General features: G+C 42.8%; 1 protein-coding gene across 1 annotated transcript; it reads left to right on the plus strand.

The window, feature by feature from the left end:
• The first annotated feature begins 2013 nt into the window (after positions 1-2013).
• sox7 (SRY-box transcription factor 7) lies at positions 2014-5817 on the plus strand. The gene is made up of 2 exons (XM_076757118.1): positions 2014-2478; positions 3484-5817. The coding sequence occupies exons 1-2, from the start codon at positions 2247-2249 to the stop codon at positions 4464-4466; spliced, it is 1215 nt and encodes a 404-aa protein (XP_076613233.1). The 5' UTR covers positions 2014-2246; the 3' UTR covers positions 4467-5817.
• Positions 5818-19076: the final 13259 nt, after the last annotated feature.

Consider the following 19076-nt stretch of genomic DNA (forward strand, 5'->3'; position numbering starts at 1 on the left):
AAAGAAGGCTATAGCTCTCCGGTCTCAGACGTCAAAGCAAGGCAACATTCCTCAGCACTGTTCTGCATTTGTAAGTTATGAAGAACTGAACTTGGATTGGTTCATTTGTCATGTTAGGATGACTCGTGCAAGGTGTGCAGGTTTGAGTCCGTTTATAACAAGACACATTAGTCTGTGAGAGATGAAATAAAAGTGTACGTTGAGCATACAAAATGGAAAATCTCTTCAGGAGCTGAACCTTTATGACACATTAAAGGTGCCGTGTTATACTAACATGTTATAATAAAACTTTTCCTTTTAAAAATCACATCAGTCACAGTATGAACACACTGTGTAAGTGTTCAGCCGCCACTGACATTAGCACAAAATGATGCTGCTCACTTTTATTTTGAAAACAAACAAACAAAACTACATTCAAATTACACACTGTAACATAAAAGCAGGTTATGTGTGAAATAAGAAAAAAACTGATTTAGGTTTAATGATGCTCAGCAGTGGAATTCATTCATAAACTTCTGAATGTGCACTCATGCAGAGACAAACCCCCTCCTCACGTCTCCAGTAGCCACATGTCTTTTACACTGAAAGGGTGAACAGCAGCAGGCTGATACAGGTCCCACCCACGCAGCAGTTAACACGTAACGCTATTAGTCATCTCAGAAACCCCCAACTCTGAGCTTTCGTGTGCTTAACTCCAAATTGCTAATATGATGTGAAACTTTTGTCTCACGTTGCCACTCTGCTGTCTGAGAGCACCGAGCGTGCACTCTCACTCCGGTGCCCCCCCTCGGCTCAGCGTGGCCCCTATATATCACTGATGTGCCTGTTCTGCACACAATCTGTGGCTTCAGGTGCTGTATCCTGTTCCTGTGTGTGTGTGTGTGTGTGAGGGGGGCAAGTTTCACACAAAGCTGGAGCTGACACTTCAGTTTGAATGAGGAGGCACCACCGGTTACAATTTAAGATCCGTGCTGCCTGTGGATGAACTCTGGAGGAGAGACGATTCTGTAGTTTCAAGAGTTAAAACCACAGTTTCTAGTCAGGTTATTCCCTCCTCTATAAATATTACAAACCAAGATACTATCTGACCTGTGATCAGTAGCTGGATTTGAGCTGTGTCTGTGTGTGTGTGTGTGCCCTTGTGTGTGAGAGTGTGAGCTACTTCATGGCTGCTGCCCAAGAGTATCCTGTCAACAGGAACTCCTGGATTTGATATGCACTGGCCTCTGGCCACAGAAGGAAACTGATTTGTTTGTAGTGTGTGCTCAGTGGTTTTATCTCTCCTCTCACCCACAGATGTGATCAGAGGTTCCAGAAATTGATCTGCACCCAAACTGCTAAGAAAAAGGGCATTTTCCTTCCCTGACAGGCTCTTATTTTCATGTAGGCTTTTGAATTTAGATGCTTGTGTGAAAGAATGTATTTATAAACAATACTTTCTGTAACATGCATCTGTAAGAAATGGTTTGTCTAAAAATGAGAGTGTTGTGGTTTCCAGTGCCATGACACTGTGGTGCGTTTATAGGAGTTCAGGGAAATCTGAAAACAGCCCTTCATGCAGTTAGTTGGGTAATGTCGTTGAGAATACTGCAGAACAGGTTCGATAAATCTGTCAGGTGAGCTTTTCCTTGTTGGCTTGGAAAAAAAAAACTGCCAGATCTCTCTTAGTCACCACTGCAGCACTGACGTTAAATTGCGATTTTTTTCTATTTTTATTCCTGTTTGTCAAACTTTGGTTTGATATCACTTCTTAAAAGAGCTGAGAGAATAATCAAATGGACACAAAATGATGAGGAGCTGCACTCTGATTTTAACCATTGTCGTTATCTGTCAGTGGAAAGTGGTGTTTTGTTGTGAGGCCAGTTTAAGTAGTTAGTGGTGTTGAAATGCTCCTCTCCCTCTCTCTCTTCCCTTTCACGGGGCTCAACTCGCAATCAAGGAGGAGCCGAGAGTCCTGCGGGGCTTCTCCTGGAACCTGCTCCTCAAATATAAAGCGCTCCCCCCATCCACCAGGAAAGACTGAATCATAACTCACAAGGAGGAGCCGCCGCGGCATCTCTGCTTTCTCCCTAAATCCTGGCTGTAGCCTGTAGTAGCTGTAGTGATAGTCAGTGTGTGAATCACCGCTGGATTTTTTTTAAAAAGCAGTTTCTGTAGCTTTTCAGCCTTTTTTAAAACTGAGCACCCAACTTGCCAAAGTCAGAGGGAGACGCGCGTCTTAAGTTTGGAGAGGAGAGAGCGCGCAGATGGCAGCCCTCATCAGCGCGTACTCGTCGTGGCCAGAGTCCTTCGAGTGTCCTCCAGGAGATGTGGACGTGCCCGACGGACATGGCCCGCACAGGACCGCCGTGGACAAGGCGCCGGAGCCGCGGATCAGACGGCCCATGAACGCGTTCATGGTGTGGGCCAAAGATGAGCGCAAAAGGCTCGCGGTCCAAAACCCAGACCTGCACAATGCCGAGCTCAGCAAAATGTTGGGTGAGATGAAAAAGTTATTTAAAGTTCTGTTAATATCTGCTTGAATTTCCTATTATTATTATTATTATTATTATTATTATTATTATTATTATTATTATTATTACTTTTAGCCGACCACACACTTGTAATTCCCTTCAGGCCTCGGGTGTGTTACAGAAGTTTTTAAGTTGTTTCCGACGCCAAAAGGACGAGTAGCCTGAGTAAAAATCGCAGAAAACCTTCAAAGAAAAAGACAACAAAACGTTTTTACTCGCAGTTACTGAGACCAAGTCCATTCATCACACAACTTCATTACAGCCTGACGCGCGTCGCCAAAATCCTCTGCATTAAAAAGTTAATATCTCCAACCGTAAAATTCGTTAGACTGCGGACATGGAAAAGGAGAGAAATGTTTCATTTTGCGTTGGATTTGAGCATCTTTGATCAGTGTTTAATTGTAAGCTCAAAATCTGTCACTCGCAAATCGGAAATCATTTTAAAGCCAAATCGAGAACAGCAGCACATGTAAAATACGCTTTCCGACATGTTAAAAATATAATTAAGAATCAAGCGGGACGCTGAATATTGAGGTTGCGGTGAAAGTATTAATAATGATGGTTTTTTCTTTCTTTTTTTTTTTTTTTAATTTCGCATATGAGAAGTAAATCACAAATATGAGCTTTTTCTAAAGAAAAGAAAGACGTATTATTTGTTGTGTTATATCTGTTTTGTTGTGCTCTTTAACTTTGTAATCTCACCATTATTCATATGAATTTAATATCTTAATTATCCACCAAAAGAATATCAGCCTTCAACTTTTTAGAAAGACTGAGGACACATTTATGGATATTTTACAAGTTGTTGAAATTGTTACTGTGAGATAATATATTCAGTCATTTCAACATTTTGTGGTTATTATAAGCTTTAAAAATGTCTTTTTAAAAAAGGTGCTAAAGTAAATAGTAAATAAATCTGTTGAACCAAATTCAGGATTTTAACTCTGTCCTCTGTCTTCTCTCCTTGCAGGTAAATCATGGAAGGCCCTGACTCCCCCTCAGAAGAGGCCCTACGTGGAGGAAGCAGAGAGGCTTCGGGTGCAGCACATGCAGGACTACCCCAACTACAAGTATCGACCTCGCCGGAAGAAGCAGCTGAAACGCATCTGCAAGCGAGTGGACCCTGGCTTCCTCCTGAGCGGGCTGGCCCCCGATCAGAATGCCCTGCCCGACCAGAGAGCCCTCTGCCACCCCCTCGACAAAGACGAGGGCAGCCCTAGTGGCATCGGCAGCAGGTTTTCCAGCCCCAGCCCTGCTCTGCCCAGCGTCAGAAGCTTCCGAGACGCAGCTGCGTCCAACAGCAGCTTCGACACCTACCCCTACGGCCTGCCCACCCCTCCTGAGATGTCCCCCTTAGACGCCATGGACCATGAGCACGTGCCCCCCTCTTATTATTCGACGTCTAGTAGCTCCTCCATCTCCTGCTCTTCCTCGGCCTCCTGTCCCGATGAGCACCACCAGAATCAGACACACATGGGCAGCCCACCCCCTTACCACACTGACTACGCTCAGACCCAAATCCACTGTGGGGGCACACACATAGGTCACATCTCCCACATGTCCCAACCTGGTGGCGGTGGACTGATCCCTGGCCCTCCACTGTCCTACTACAGTACCTCATCTTTCCCCCAGATTCACCACGGGCTCCATCAGGGCCACCTGGGACAGCTGTCCCCCCCACCAGAGACACAGGGTCACCTGGAGACTCTAGACCAGCTGAGCCAGGCCGAGCTTCTGGGTGAGGTGGACCGCAATGAGTTTGACCAGTACCTGAACTCCACTGGGACCGGGTTCCATCCTGAGCAGGGCGGCAGCATGACTGTAACAGGACACATCCAGGTGGCGTCTGCCGCCACCGCCTCTGCGTGTCCCAGTAGCACCACAGAAACCAGCCTCATTTCCGTGCTCGCTGACGCAACGGCAGCCTACTACAACAACTACGGCATCTCGTAAGCTTGGTCACAGCACCCGTTACACCTGTGACTGACCAGAGACACTGCAGGGTTTAAAATGGGTAAAGAAATATGGGACGGTGCTGCACTCGGGTGCTAGTAAGAGAAAGCTTTCTGTGCTCTCGTCTGTAATTTCAACTCTCGTATTAGTATCTGTGAGCAACTTCCTCCCGCCATGATTAAAACCTGAACTGATTACCGAGCAATATGATTGTCTGGAGCCGAGGAAAGAACAAAGAGCAATTTGGAGGAATACGAAGAAAGGCAGATGGACAACTCAGGGATGCAGACACAAAATACTATAGTATGCCACCTCCAGTTGTCATGAAATTTCTAAAACCAGAAGAACAATCGTAAAAGACTTGTTGTCCACTTGTAAATGTCACCAGTTACTGTTGCCAGTGCGGCGTGTACAGATGCTCTTTAAAAGCTAATTTAAGTCCTTTGATGTTTCGCCTAAATGCTAACTGTAATGCTATTATCGACGCTTTCCATTCGAATGTTTGTACCATATGTTCCCGCTCTCATTAGTTTGGGAGTCTTACCTCAGTAGTTGTAATTGAATGAGGTTTTAGTTGGACATTTCTTATGCAATTTAACAAAACGGTGTATTATGAAGAAAAAAGGCGTTTATACTTCCTCTCAAGTACTTAATAATATATAATCATAACCTCTACGATGAAAATAATAATGGTAACTATAACTGTATGCTGATTTAGGTTTGTGAAAGACAATAATTTAAAATAAAGTACAATTTTTATAGAAATGCCGTTGCTGCTTGGAGACTGCGTCCAGACAACATACCACAGCAGAAGAGTTCTTTTTTTTTATTGTTCCATTATTACAGCGAAACAGGCGATTTGGTAATAACGACACATTTCTCACGTGCACACGCACAGCACCTAATTAATACACATTCCTGAATAAAAACTCCTGCTTAGTGGGATTTTATTTATTTTTTTTTTTTTCCAGTTTTCACACACAAATAGGGAACAAACTGGTGTGTGATGCTTGTCCATTCAGTGTCACTCCATGTATTCTTCTATTTTGGGCTCTGTCTAGCTGTTGTACTGCAAGTGGCCCATTCTGACACCCACTCCCCTGCTTGCTTTTTCCACCCTCCATCACATCATCCTTCTCCATCCGTCTCCTCTCGCTTTCATTTCATCCCGGTTCAGAGGATTAGTGTAAAACAGGCGCAGCCGTCGCCACCCGCCTCCATCTCCACCGTCCTTTGTTTTCCTGGAGTCTTATTCTGGGTGCCATTCTTAGGCACTCTGGACCCCCCTTCCACCCCCCACCCCCTCACCCCGTGTTCTATCTTGCTGATGCAGACCTTTCGTAATCTGTGCAAAATAAATAAAAAAATAAATCCCAGGGCCTCGTTGACTGTTTTACACCCTCCTCATTTTTCTCCCCCACCCCCTCCTCTCCTCCCCTCTCACCCCCTCTGTTCTCTTGAATTTTTCTTTTTCGATAAAAGGAATTCAGGGGGCTTTTGACAAATCCTGGAGTCTGGCTGGTCTTCCTGCATTTTTTGGGAACGGTTGAGTCGTGCTTCTTGTAAAGAGGATGTGGCGGAGGAGCGGTGTTTCCTGACTGATAAGGGAAAAGCCTCTCTCCGTCAGGATGTTTGGGCCTGGCTCGGGCCTGCATTAAAGCGCCAGAAAGAGGGAAGGGAACCCGCTGTTCAGCAAGCGGGAGGAAACACTGCCTTGCTGATTAGCATCTTACTTACCCGTCTTTACCTACCCGCCATTTTTCAGGAGGGGCTTTGTCAACCTGGCCTGTCGTACCTTGACCACAGACGCACCACAAACATCCACACAGCAGCAGGAGGTTTCTTTCTCTGAAACCAGAAAACAACACTTGTGGTGAATATATGCACCTAAAAATGACCTTTCTCTGTACCCACATTCAACCACAATTGTGTGCTCTTGATGCACTGTGCTGCACACGTGATTAAACTCACCCGCATGACAACATTCATCAAGCACCGGTGTTTGCAGCTGGCCGACGTCGCGCTCATTTCTTCTGGGTTAGATCATTACCCTTTGTGCCTGCAGGGGCTCAAAGCTCTGCGGAGGGTCCATTTGAGTGCGGCCATATTCTGGACGGGTGGCGCCCCAGGCTTACGGGGTGAGAATCAGCAGGGTCAGCTCAGGGTGCTGCTGCAGACTCCCCTAGCGAAGACGCCCTGCAATGTCTCAACAGTCACATCCGCCACCTCAGGGTAGGACACTGTAGCACGCACAAGGACAAAGAGCGTCAGCATAGCATCGTCATGTTCGACTCAGAGTATTAGACACAAGTGTTTGGGCACAAATAGCAGAATAAAGCAGTGTTTCCAACATGATATGACTGTATTTCCAGATGCTTTGATATTCTAATAGTATTTCAGGACTCAGAATCATTGTGGCCACACAGCAGTTTAAAAATATAGTTACTGTCACATGAAAACTATGGATTTCCTTTCCTTGTTTTCAGCTTCACGACAATCCAGTTTTCTTTAGTTTAGCTGGTGATTTTTTTTTTTTTTCAAAAGTCAAAATGAGCGACATCGGAGATGGCTGGTTTACACAGGACAGCAAACACATTCCAACGCATGTTACACATTTACACAGTGGCTACTCATAATACAGGTATGACATGTTTTTCCTTCTAAAATCTTGTATAATGGCGCTGCTGCTATTTTAAAAATGTGATCAGCTTTCACCCACCGAGCCTCTGCAGTGATAAATAAACGTGGCCTCTAAACCATTGCATATACAATAGTTCCTGGTGATAAACTATTAATCAGACCAGTTTACATCTCCTGTAGATGATAACACTTATCTCTGATTAGCACCAAAGTCCCTCCTGTGAAATGCCCAGAGGAGCTCTACAGGAGTGTTTATGGTACAGAGGACTGTGGATCCTGTGAAGTTCTCGGGAAGTGAGGGCAAAACGCTCAACTTGTTCGTCTCAATCTTTTCCTCCCTCGATGTTGACTCATCATCATCGTCGTAACTTTTAGTCACAGCCTTCTGCTGAAAACCCGAGACAGCCACAGCTGCAATAAATCAACAACAGGGGAAGACGCAAAGTGTCAACAAAAGCTGCCATGACGTTGCTGTGAACAGCACAAACTTTACACTTTATAGACACAGGCACTACCAGGAGCTGTCTGTAAAGGCCCTTGCTATATGTGAAGGGAGCGCACAATCTTTAATTTGACTCGTTTTCTCTTTCACACGTTTGCAGGATCACAAGCTTTACAATATTTGCAAATATAAGGATATAGGCTGAACAAACAAAAGAGCCTCCTCTTGTTATTTCTCTCTGATTGCTGACTGGCTCAGTTCCAGTCTCAGGTCAAGCCCGTGGAATGAGTCTGTCAGGTAGTCTGTTATGTTTCCTTTTTCCTCCTCTGCCGTCATGTCACTTCCCTGGCCAAACAAACAACTTGGCGGTCTAACTCAACACCAACTGTCAAGGTAACAACGTAAGGCTCGGTGTGTGTGGACGGGGCGCCGAGCTCGCACAGCTGTGTAAAGTATTATCCATCTGCTGGGACTGAGGTGAGCAGTGATCACTTTAAATATCGTGTCCTCCAGAGGCACGGAGGAGGCTGACTGTCTGGTTGGTCCAGCGTCCATTGTGTAGCCGGCGAGGGAGCGTCCACTCACGTCACATTTAGAGGTCGACCGTTTGGGCTATAGGACGTTCTTTGCCTATTAACTGTAGGTCAGGAGGAAGTGGCTGATTTGAACTACGTGACTAAGGCATATCAGTGTCTGAGACTGAGATGCCCTTTAAGCCTCCATACTGTACATACTGTATGTTATGGTGTGCTGGAGGAAAAGTTATTATGAGCACAGCATGTCGCCTCTGTAGCACTGCAAAATCTAATATATGCAGCTGCATATATCACAAGTAATTATTTGCAACTGGATGAAGCAAAGTGGTTATTCCAAGTGATTCTGGGGGAACAATCATGCACTTCCTGTTAAGCCTTGCAAATAGAAACCAACAAAACCCATTACAACATCCTCATCACAGTAAATGCAGTGAACTTTACACCCAAATTCAACTACTCTGCGGAACGGATAAAGACACACTTACATCAGTAAATACTAAATGTTGTCGGAGTGCATTTCCAGTTGGAGTGTGTTACAGCAGCATAATAACCTGTTTACAATTTGTACTTGGCCCTAAATCTGGCCAAAGGAGGAAAAGAAGGAAACACACACACGCACATACACACACACACACACATACACAGACACCTCACAGCAAGGGATTATGGGTGCAGCTATTCTTCATCTCATTGTGGCTCAACAACAGGCAGAGTGTGGGGTGGCAGGCAGGCGTTTACGTCGCCGGACGAAGAATGGACCAGACTCGTCGAGGGACAGGTGCCATGTGGCAGAGGATGTGCGGGGACACAGATGGGGACCCCTGGAAAACTTGGGGGACTGTACGAGCAGCCAAGGGCCTCCCACCCGTACCTGTGCTGTGAATGCTGCAGCTGAACGGGATCCGGCACCTGTTCTAAGCAGATACAGGCGACCAGCAAAGGCACAGAGGGAGGCCAGCACATGGCTGCCAACCCAGGGAAGGAGAAGGCTAGATTTCCATTTACCCATAAGCGCGTCCTGATTACCAAATCGGCACAGGCTTTACTGCAGAATGTACAAAAAAGGATTGAGAAATGTACTCTCTTCCAAAACTACGTGCATTTCAGTAAACTCCCCACTTTAATAAGAGCTTTCTTTGTGTATTAACACGTTCTACTCAAAGCAGAAGCAGCACTGAAAAGTCAAGACGACTGAAATACTGACACAGATTTATTATTTTTGAAACAAGAGAAGCTAAATTGCATGTCCTATTTTTTACCACCTGGCCTGCGTTGGTCTCTCCCTCTCTCATAGCACGGCTTGCACTGGTCTAAGTACTGTATATGCTGCAGCGCTATCAGGCTTGTTTTTGACCACTGCAGATTCTCCCTGGGGTGGTGTAACTCTTCACCTCAATGTGGAGGAGGATGTTCCTATTGTGCTTCCTAATTGCAATGTGGTTGTTCCATTTAAGAGATAGAACATCCTTATCTGTTCCGTGTGTGATGTCGTGTTGTGGGAATAACGGGAGGGGGCATTAAGTGTTTTCATTCATGTTTAAATTGAGATAATTACAACATTTCATGCAATGTTTTCAGTTTCTGACAAACGTGTTTAAGACAAGGGTGAGACGTGTGGTTGAACTGCATAGGATATGGCTAATTCCTGCAGAGTTTGGAAAGCTGCTTTTGAGATGTTGCTGTTCTCTCTCTCTCGTTTTATTTATTTATTTATTTTTTTTGGGGGGGGGGGGAGGGACCACCAGCTAACGCCGTGTCCAGACATGAAGCGAATTTGGACATTGCTCTTTAAAAGGGCTACATGTCTTTGATCTTAAGTCACTCCCCATCTTTTCCATTTTAGCGGGCCCTCATACTGCCATCGTGGCTGTGGCCCCGTCGTTCCTGCACAGTTTACTCGGTGTGCATCCTGAAAAGCAGACGCACTAATGATTTAGATGAGTGATGTTATAAGTTCAGCAGTTTGAGAGGGCCGCTTTTAACAGCTACTGTGCAGGATAGACAAAGCAAACCACCAGGCTGCCTGATGACAGCTCGTGAGACACACTGAGATCCATTAGGTTTGAAATATTTCAGCATTCACCATTCATAAAATCAGTGTTATGTTAAACTGTGATGCTGATGCAATCAGTCCCGCAAGAGCTGAACAGAGTTGAAAGAGGGAAACATGGTGATTGCTGCTGACTTTTTCTGTATTAAAACAGAAATCTTTCTTAATCCAAGTGCTGTCAGCTCTGAAACTGTGCATTACAAGACTGCCTATTTGAAATAAGTTGTGAGTAAACATATGTTAGCGTTATGTTTCTGTATGTCAGTTGCTAAGTTGTATATAGACTTAATTTCTGGGAGACAAGGCTCAAAATAGATCAGATCTTCCAAAATCTTTAAAATCCCATCTTGATTTCTATATAAAATTCGTAAAAACTTGTTTTACATTTTTAAAAACATCAGCCACTTAAGAGCATTGTTCTATAACTAAAGAAAAGAAACTATGTTGTGATTGATGTAAAGCATTGAATACAGTGATAAATGCATTCATTACATCTGTGCCAATATCTTGTGCAATATTCTATATTTCCTTACTGTGTTATATATTTTCTGCCTTGCAATTGTACAAAAACACTGAATGTTATTATCCATATCTCACACATGTGCAATTCAAAATGTTCCATCGTGAAACTGAGCCGTCCTTCTCCAGGCAATATTATTTTTTATTTTTGTACATAATGTACATAGTTGATTTTATTTTGTATCCTTTTTATTGTCTATTTGCTCTTTTTCTTCCTCCCGTTTTTATTCTTGCTGTCTCTAACAACTTAATTTCCCCGACGTGGGATCAATAAAGTTTCATCTTATCTTCAATAAAAGGTAAAATATGGTTTATGTAAGCTCTACATTTTGTGATTGTTCTGTCTCTCCTTTGTTGAAATTCAGAGGAAAAGATCTGGGAGTGGCTTTATGTGAAAATACTCAAGGAGTAATTTAGAGAAGTACGTTTTGAAGTAAGAAATACAATCAAAGAGGCTAATTTCATATGTGTATATATAGAAGAGGAGGAGGATATACTCATATATATATATGAGTATGTATGTACACACACACACACACACACACACACACACACACACATATACAGTATATATTCTGGTTTCTTCAACCAAAGGCAATGAGCCAGCCTGCCAAATAAGGATTTATATCTCTGTTTATTTAGTCTGTAGAGGTTTTTTGACAGAGGTCTTCAGTGTCCTCATTGGATAGAAAGGACACTCACTCAAACTTTAGACCCTCTGTGAGAACAATGAAAAACGAAGAAGAAACCTTGGGAGGGCCTCCTCAAACACGGATCCTCTTGCTGCTGGTGATGACTGAAGACGTCCTGTCTCTGCGTACACCCCTGCTGTGGAGGTGAAGCTGATGGTGCTGGGTGGCAGTGATGTTGTGTGGGTGAGGTAGAGGAGGGGTGACAGTCTCACACAGCAATTGATGGTGTAACTGTCTGGCTTTTGGCACTGCTTTCATCTTCTTCTTCCTCCTCTTCCTCTTCTCTTTCTTTCATTCTGGAGGCTTTAGGAAGTGTGTCCTCCTCTTCTTCCATGGCCACATCATCCTTATCACTGTCCTCAATGCAGCTGACATCGCCATCAGAGCCGTCATCCGAGTCGGTGTCGGCGAATTCATCCCACCACCTGAATCTTTTGCTGCTGCTCTCGTCATCCTCGTCATCCTCCTCTCGAGGCCTCTGCCAGGATCGATCAAGCTGTGGGTCTTCCTGTTGAATGGGCAGGTCTATTCCCACATCAGCTTCAGCAACTGGAGCGACATCCTCAACATTATGTGGGAGAGGAAATATTCTTTCGAGAAATACCCGCAACCTCAAGCGGGCAAGGTCTTCTTCTGAGACATTGTGGAATCCGTCTCCTTGTCCCTCCATCTGTGCCGGTCTGTAAATCTACAGAGCAGTTAGTAACTTGCAGTAGTTAAAAGATGGAAAGAAAAAAAGGACTTCTGCAGTGTCTCCTTTAGGGAAATGTGCCGTCAATGGCGTCTGTTTACCTGGTTTTAATCGAATGAGTGCAGAGCTACTAATGGAGGTTAAGGCAAGATTCTCACAGTTACATCACCATGACAACCTTTGTGATGGTAACGACAGATTTCAAATTCCAAAAATAACAAACTTTTTTTTTTTTTTTTACACATAATTTAAAGTAAGTCACATAATGTTGATACATGTGATTTTTCCAGTCATCTGTATGAACATTTTCACTGTTATGTGCACATTCAGTGAGGAAATCTTTGTTAAATTGACATTATTGCCACACATATTAAGTATTATAGATTTAAAAAAAAAAGACTTTTACAGCAAAGAGTGATTGCTTTTTACTTTTTACCGACAAAATAATTCTGAAGATAATAATTGGCAGATTAATCGATAGTGAAGAGAATTGTTACCTGCAGCCCTAATTAATGTTTATTTATATTCTTCAATTTTCATCAGAGTAGAAAAACTATGTGCTATTTTAAAGTGCACACACACTTCCTGCCCACATACCTGGAATTATGATATAAGTGTCCATCACGCAGGAGCCTGAAAACATTGAGTTTAAGGTTCACGTAAGATGACTGAAGCAAGTTCCTACAAACAGGAACAACAAACCTCATTTACCAGCACTTATTCACAGATAAAGTACGTCAGTCATGACACACAGCATTTCCGTCGCCTTGATGTGCTCTGTTTACATTCAAGCGTTTCTGGGTAAGAGTGCTCCTGGCCGACCTTGGCAGCGGGCCACTCTGGCATCATTTCCACTCACTCCCATTCCTCCGACCTTACGTTATGAGTGTAATACCCTGGATGTTGTTGATGTCTGAGCTTGAAGGAATCCCTTCCTGCTGGATGCTCAGCGCTGTTTCCTTAAAGACCCAACATCAAAAATGAGACACATGGAAATGACTCACACAGCTGTCCCCAGAGTGCAGACACTTCAGCTAAAGTACCATGTTGACAGGTCCAAAACAGGACATGAGCAGGATGGGTCTATGTTTATTACAGATGGCGGAATACTTAAGAGCAGTGATAGCTGAAAGCTCTGATAAGCAAACCAAGCAGCTGCAGTCACGTATCCACAGTGTCCTATAAGTGGGCACAAACACTGAACTCACGAACCATCAGCACTAAAAGTCTCAACTCATATTTGTTCAGTTTCCAGCACAGAAGACACCCTATTAACAAAGACTAACGTTCAAACATAGATTGATGATAAATAAGCTGCTCCAACAATAACAATAGCGACACAGCAATTCATCACATGTCGGCAAACAAAATTATATCAAGACATTTTCCAGAATCACAACTCTGTTAAGCAAACATTGTACTCAGACTTGACCCTGTAGTTTGGTAAATTGTGCCTCTGCAAAATATTACACAGTTTGCACTTTCACAGGGCAGTTTTCCCAAGGTGTCTGAAACTAAGAATCTCTAAAAACTCATTAATTACAGTAGCCAATGACCTTATGGGCTAACTTATGCCATTTATAAACTGACCAATTTTTGCTTAGGTGTGGGATAATAATTCTGCAGGCAAGAGGGCCTCTCAAACATATAAATCAAACATTAACATCAGATATGTCAGAAGTCTAGGCGTGGATTTGAATCCCACTTCTGACTTACAAATCTTTTCTGCAGTGATTAAATTAGAATACAAACACCAACAATGGCATGGCTCAGCTAAAACGGCCTTTACCACACTGTACTTTTCATAGTGACCCAACCATGTTCTGTCATGTGAGTGAATGATATTCAAACAGAGACCATTAAGACAGAAATTCAATACTTAGGCCTAATTAATTACTTTTTAATGCCTAACTTGCTTTTGTTAACTGTGGGCTTGACCTCACATCTGCAAATTGATTTGCCTGACTTTTGGACCAATCAAAAGCTTACAATAATTTTTAAAACAGGCAGCTGGTTTGGATTGATTTCTGACATTTACAATAGCGGTAAGTGTGCTGCAGGGATGCCGACATAAAGCCAGGAATTACTCTTTAAAACTGCCCACCTGGTTGGATGATTCTTCCATTGATTTGATGCAGTTTTCTAGCAGTTAGCATCTAGTGGCTCTGAAAGGAACTGCAGCCAAAACATTAAAAAAAATCAACTATTTTCAAGGCATTTCCTTGAGCAGCTCGTTGTTTGGAGACTCAGTGAAATGACAGATATGAGAAACAATGACAATTCTCATTTACAGTGATTATTTTGCCAGACTGCCCAAAATCATTAATTTCAATCAATAATATTAAAATACTAATGATTTCCTGCCATTGAGATATGTAAACGAAGCCAGATAAGATAATTCCATGAGCACACAGATGCACAATATTCCCATGGCATTCAGCACACACACACACATGCACACACACACACGTGCATGCACAGGTGCACCTGCACACATGCAGTGACACAGTCATTACAGCATACAGTGACAGTCTGTTGCATTTGGTAGAACAGTGTCTGAATTTATGGTGGTGAGGTTGAACACATGGAGTGATGCTCTGTCAACCTTTGTCAACCTCATTACACATGAAACTAAAATAGTGAAATGCTGTTACCTCTACTTGGTAAAACCCCAAACTTAGCCTAGAAATAAATAAATGACAAAACTGCAAATGAATAAAGTGGACATTTAAATTAGCATTCTCCTGAGGTTTTCTGTAAGTACAGCAGGATTTTGTCCAGAGTGTGGGCCTGCTGCTGTGGGATTGTGTAAATGTGCTTTGTGTGCAAATGTGCAGTCCAGGCTGCTTCTCTTGGTTATGTTCATAATCCCTCCCTGTGATCCTCGCTGTGACAGGTAAAGGTTAAAGAGTGTACAGAGGTGAAGCTCATCTGGAGATTTGCACAGGCTCCTACTGTTGACAAAGACGTGAATATGTTCCTTAGATCTTCTCTTGGTTTAGATAAATGTATTGATCGTCCGATCTAACATGCAGTGAAGGTGATCTATTCCAGGTGTTTTCCTTACAAATAAGCACTTATTTATACTATTTGTATTTAATTGCGTTTTTCTTTTAGAGATAAAACGTGCTTGTATTTGGTGTGTATTTGTATGTCATAATTCCAATGATTATTCATGGGGGAATAACTGTATTTACCTGATTACTTTTACATAAAAGTTCTATTTTTTGACTGGTATGCAGCCTAAATAAATGCAATTACATAAAAATATTAGTACCCTTTAAGTAAGAGTATCTGGAGGGTTAACCCTCCAAGTCTTCCCCTGGAGGTGGGGCCATTTATTGAGGCTTCAGCGTCCTGGGTGTAAAGGTTTTGTAGGATTGAGAGTCCTGCTGCACAGCAGGTTGAACACTAATTAGCCTTGATATTTTAACTGCAGCCAGGAGGGGGGAGTGCTAAGCCTGAGCATCAGTGCACACGTGTGAGCTTGATGGATGGACGAGCTTCAGGGCATCCCACTGCGACTGTGATCCAAACTGCATTAACATGGTGGAGGCTACTGACCGGGCACTGAAATGCCTGCTAATCATATTTAATTCAATTTAATGCAGACTACCGGTTCTAGGAAATAATTTCTTTGTGGCTTTGTGGCACTTTAGGCTCCAAGAGGCTGGAGGTGGATTCCCTTAAATGGGAAAGACATTTGTGTCAGAATTCAGACATTTAATTAAAAGATAAATCACCTCTCCATGATGACTCAAACTGACCGCGACCTCTTTATGAGGGCAGTGCGGGGAGGTGCCTTCCTTGCACAGGAAAGCCCACAGTGAGAGGACATAGCCACGTTCTCAGCAGTTCTTTTGAGTCACTCTCTCACCGTCATGACTCAGCAGGGGGGTCTTTCTGCTATTTTCTCCCATGAGTCAGGACACAATAAATCTGCCCACCTCAAGTCAACTCCACCCCACTGTGACCCCTCAAGCTCCTTAAGACTGAAGACAGATGGCAGCACGAGGGCTTGCCCCACTCTGTGTGCGTGTTGTGTGTGTGTGTATAGGCTTTGTGGGAGTGGGTGCTCCCGTGATGAAGCACTTCTCGAAACTCCCAGCATCACAGGGAGGGACAGGCATGCTGTCTGCGAGCCTCTGATAAGGGGAACTGCTCACATACAGTATTCAGTGGCGGTCCTTTTGTCCTTGAAAAGAGCAAGCTGACCCCAGGTGATATTTGGAGGAGGAAAACAGAGTCTCTAAAACGGCTTCACACACTGTGCCTTTCACGTGTAACATGCATGATTAGATGTTTTTGACCTTGACAGCATTTCACTTGCTCTGTCACAACAATCTGTCCGAGGAGACTTTGCCAACAAGGCAGCTGGGGTGATGTAGGCTAATTAGCCTCTCGTTAGAATCACAGTGCCCTGGAAAATAAATAGGTGAATTAAACGCTGTCATCTTTGCCCATTTATCTCGACGTGGCCCTCGTAGACGTCTCTTCTGTTGGGCTTCTGTTATACTGGATGCAAACCTGCATCCGCTTTATTTCCGTGGCATTGATTACACGGCATGACACAGCAGTCAGGAGAGCTGGTGTGAAATGGCACGAGGCTGAATATCTCTGGAAAACTTGTCGATCTCATGGCTATGCTGCTGTTCAGGTTGCTAAATGTAACACAGAACAAGAACGTGTATATAATTAACTTTAGTGACAGGAAATTTAAAAAAAAAATAACCCTGCTTTATAGAGCTATTGGAAAGATGTCTTCAGTCCATTCTGTTAAATCATAATAATAATAATATAATAATTACATTTAGAGATATTATATTTTATATTTTCATATTTTGTAATCATATTTTTACATCAATCTAGAATACTAAAACACAGTGCATGTGCAAACTAGTTTTATATAAGATTTGTATAACCCAAAATCACAAGTTTGCCTTGAGAGGCTTCACAATCTGTATGAAGAAATGTCCTTGTTTGTGATCTTTTTCCTCAAAATACTGTGATGTTACAATAGCATTTTTTCTAATTATTGACATACCAGTTTATTTCTTGCTATATTAATACAAGTTATTACAACAAGAATCATTTTCACATTATAAGACACATTAGCATGTAGTAAGAATTTTTCTATCTAATATATCTTGCTCAGTCATACCACATTAAAAAGACACCTAACCAAATTAGTCAGAGACAGAACAGAGGATAAACTACAGACACACAATTATTAAGCCTAGTGAAGGCACAAAAGGTGGCAGATAAATGAGGGAACATTATGCCGAGTCATAGATTGTCACTGAGCCTTCCAGCGCTGTCTAAAAGCGTGTTTAACTCCCTTTATGCAATGGTGAGTCCAAGTCATGTGTCCAAAGCCTCAGCAGATTTCAGTCCAATCTCAGAGTGATTAGCAGGGCTTTTCATTCTATCCTTAGCTTCCCATGTATCTGATTAGCAGGTAGGCCCGCTTCTGGAGGGAGGCTTTTGAACTGGTTTCTTGTTTCCCTGCTTGCAATAGCTGCAGTGTTTCCTTGGGAGTTTACATCTTACATGCTGTGGCTTTGGAACTATTTATTTTTGCTTTGGTTCATTTGCGATTGTGGATCATGTGAGTATACATACTTAAGTTTATGTATGGCACACTGTGACTGGACTGCTTTATCTCTTGCACATTAAATGTTATTTGCAGAGCAACAGAAACATGTACTACTAGCTGACTGAATGCAAACTGCACTTGCAGAGGATCAAATTAAGTTAGAATTTAAGTGGCGTTGGGCAGTAAATTGTGTTACTCACACAAAGAAAGGATGCAATAATCCATGTTAAACTGGATGAACTCAGGCTGGCCTGTATGCAGGATGTGATTTTTGTTTTCCTTGTTTGAACTTTTTTAGGAGTCTCAGTTGGCAAACATGACACCTTAGGGATCAATAGCATTATTCTAGGGCTCCAAGGCCACATATGTTTCCTGGTCATGGTGAGTAAAGAAAATTGTTTTTGCATTTGTAATCCACGGAGTAGAAACAGGCAATGCATTTGTTTAGTAGCAGCTAGATTGCAGAATACTTGTCTCATTCATTTTGCAACTCTGTAGAGTGAACAATACTGCCTTGTAGTATGGTGAGTTATCTTTACATACAAGTATATATACTGTTGTTATTATCACAAACCCTCCTGCAGCACCTGCAATGTTTGCATCCTGCAAAAGAGCGGAAAAATGTGTTGTCACATCCCTAAGTAGTTATGCATATTTGTAATTTCATATTTGATGTTGTGCTTTGGCTTGTTCCTGAGGTCACAAAACACTGGATGGACAATGCCAGCATCCAGCAGGGCCACACGGGGCCAATATTTTACAGCAGCGCACAGATGATATGATTGATATTGCAACACTGTTGACTGAAGAATGTTTTCAAAACTCAGAATTCAGTTAACTGAAATAGAATTCACCTTCACAATCCAGGATTATGGAGGACAGAATAAGCTTTTGTACACAAGTTATATTCAATTAAACTGCCTTTGTCAGCTATTGATGGGTATACTTTAGGTTCAACCTCGAGACTTTAAGGCCGAGGTTGGCAACATGACACGTAAGAGCATTTACAGCAATCAATGACACAATGTTCAGCTAAAGGAAACACTTGCTGCTTTACTTGTAACATTGCAAATGCAAGAACAAGGACAACAGCCAAACCTGCTCTTTATATGCGTCAGTCAAGCTTGGCCTATTTTTGAGTCACAGAATTTGACTCATTTTTATTTGCATTTCATAGTGGGCTTGCATCCCTCTCCATCAAGCAACAATGAATTATCTTTACCTCCTAGTATTGTCACAGGAAGAATGCATTGTGCTTATTGCAGATATCGCTGCTTTTTATAGGTAATCCTTGCATTATTGATTGCAGGAAAAGCTGGCTAAGATTGTCTTCAGTGACAATCACTGAGGTAATGTCCACTGTCACTGTTAGCTGAGACTTAAGCTTGTTATTTAAAGTCACTTGGGGGATTTATTTGTGGCTGTATCCTCATTATCCCCATCT

This window comes from Chaetodon auriga, chromosome 18 (genome assembly GCF_051107435.1).
Source record: "Chaetodon auriga isolate fChaAug3 chromosome 18, fChaAug3.hap1, whole genome shotgun sequence".
In the NCBI taxonomy this organism is placed as follows: Eukaryota; Metazoa; Chordata; class Actinopteri; order Chaetodontiformes; family Chaetodontidae; genus Chaetodon; species Chaetodon auriga.

What these genes read in the sequence shown, in the direction of transcription:
- sox7 (XM_076757118.1), top strand. Translation starts at nt 2,247, where the DNA reads ATGGCAGCCCTCATCAGCGCGTACTCGTCGTGGCCAGAGTCCTTCGAG. An exon ending in CGAGCTCAGCAAAATGTTGG is followed by an intron (nt 2,479 to 3,483) that starts GTGAGATGAAAA and finishes CTCTCCTTGCAG; the next exon opens with GTAAATCATGGAAGGCCCTG.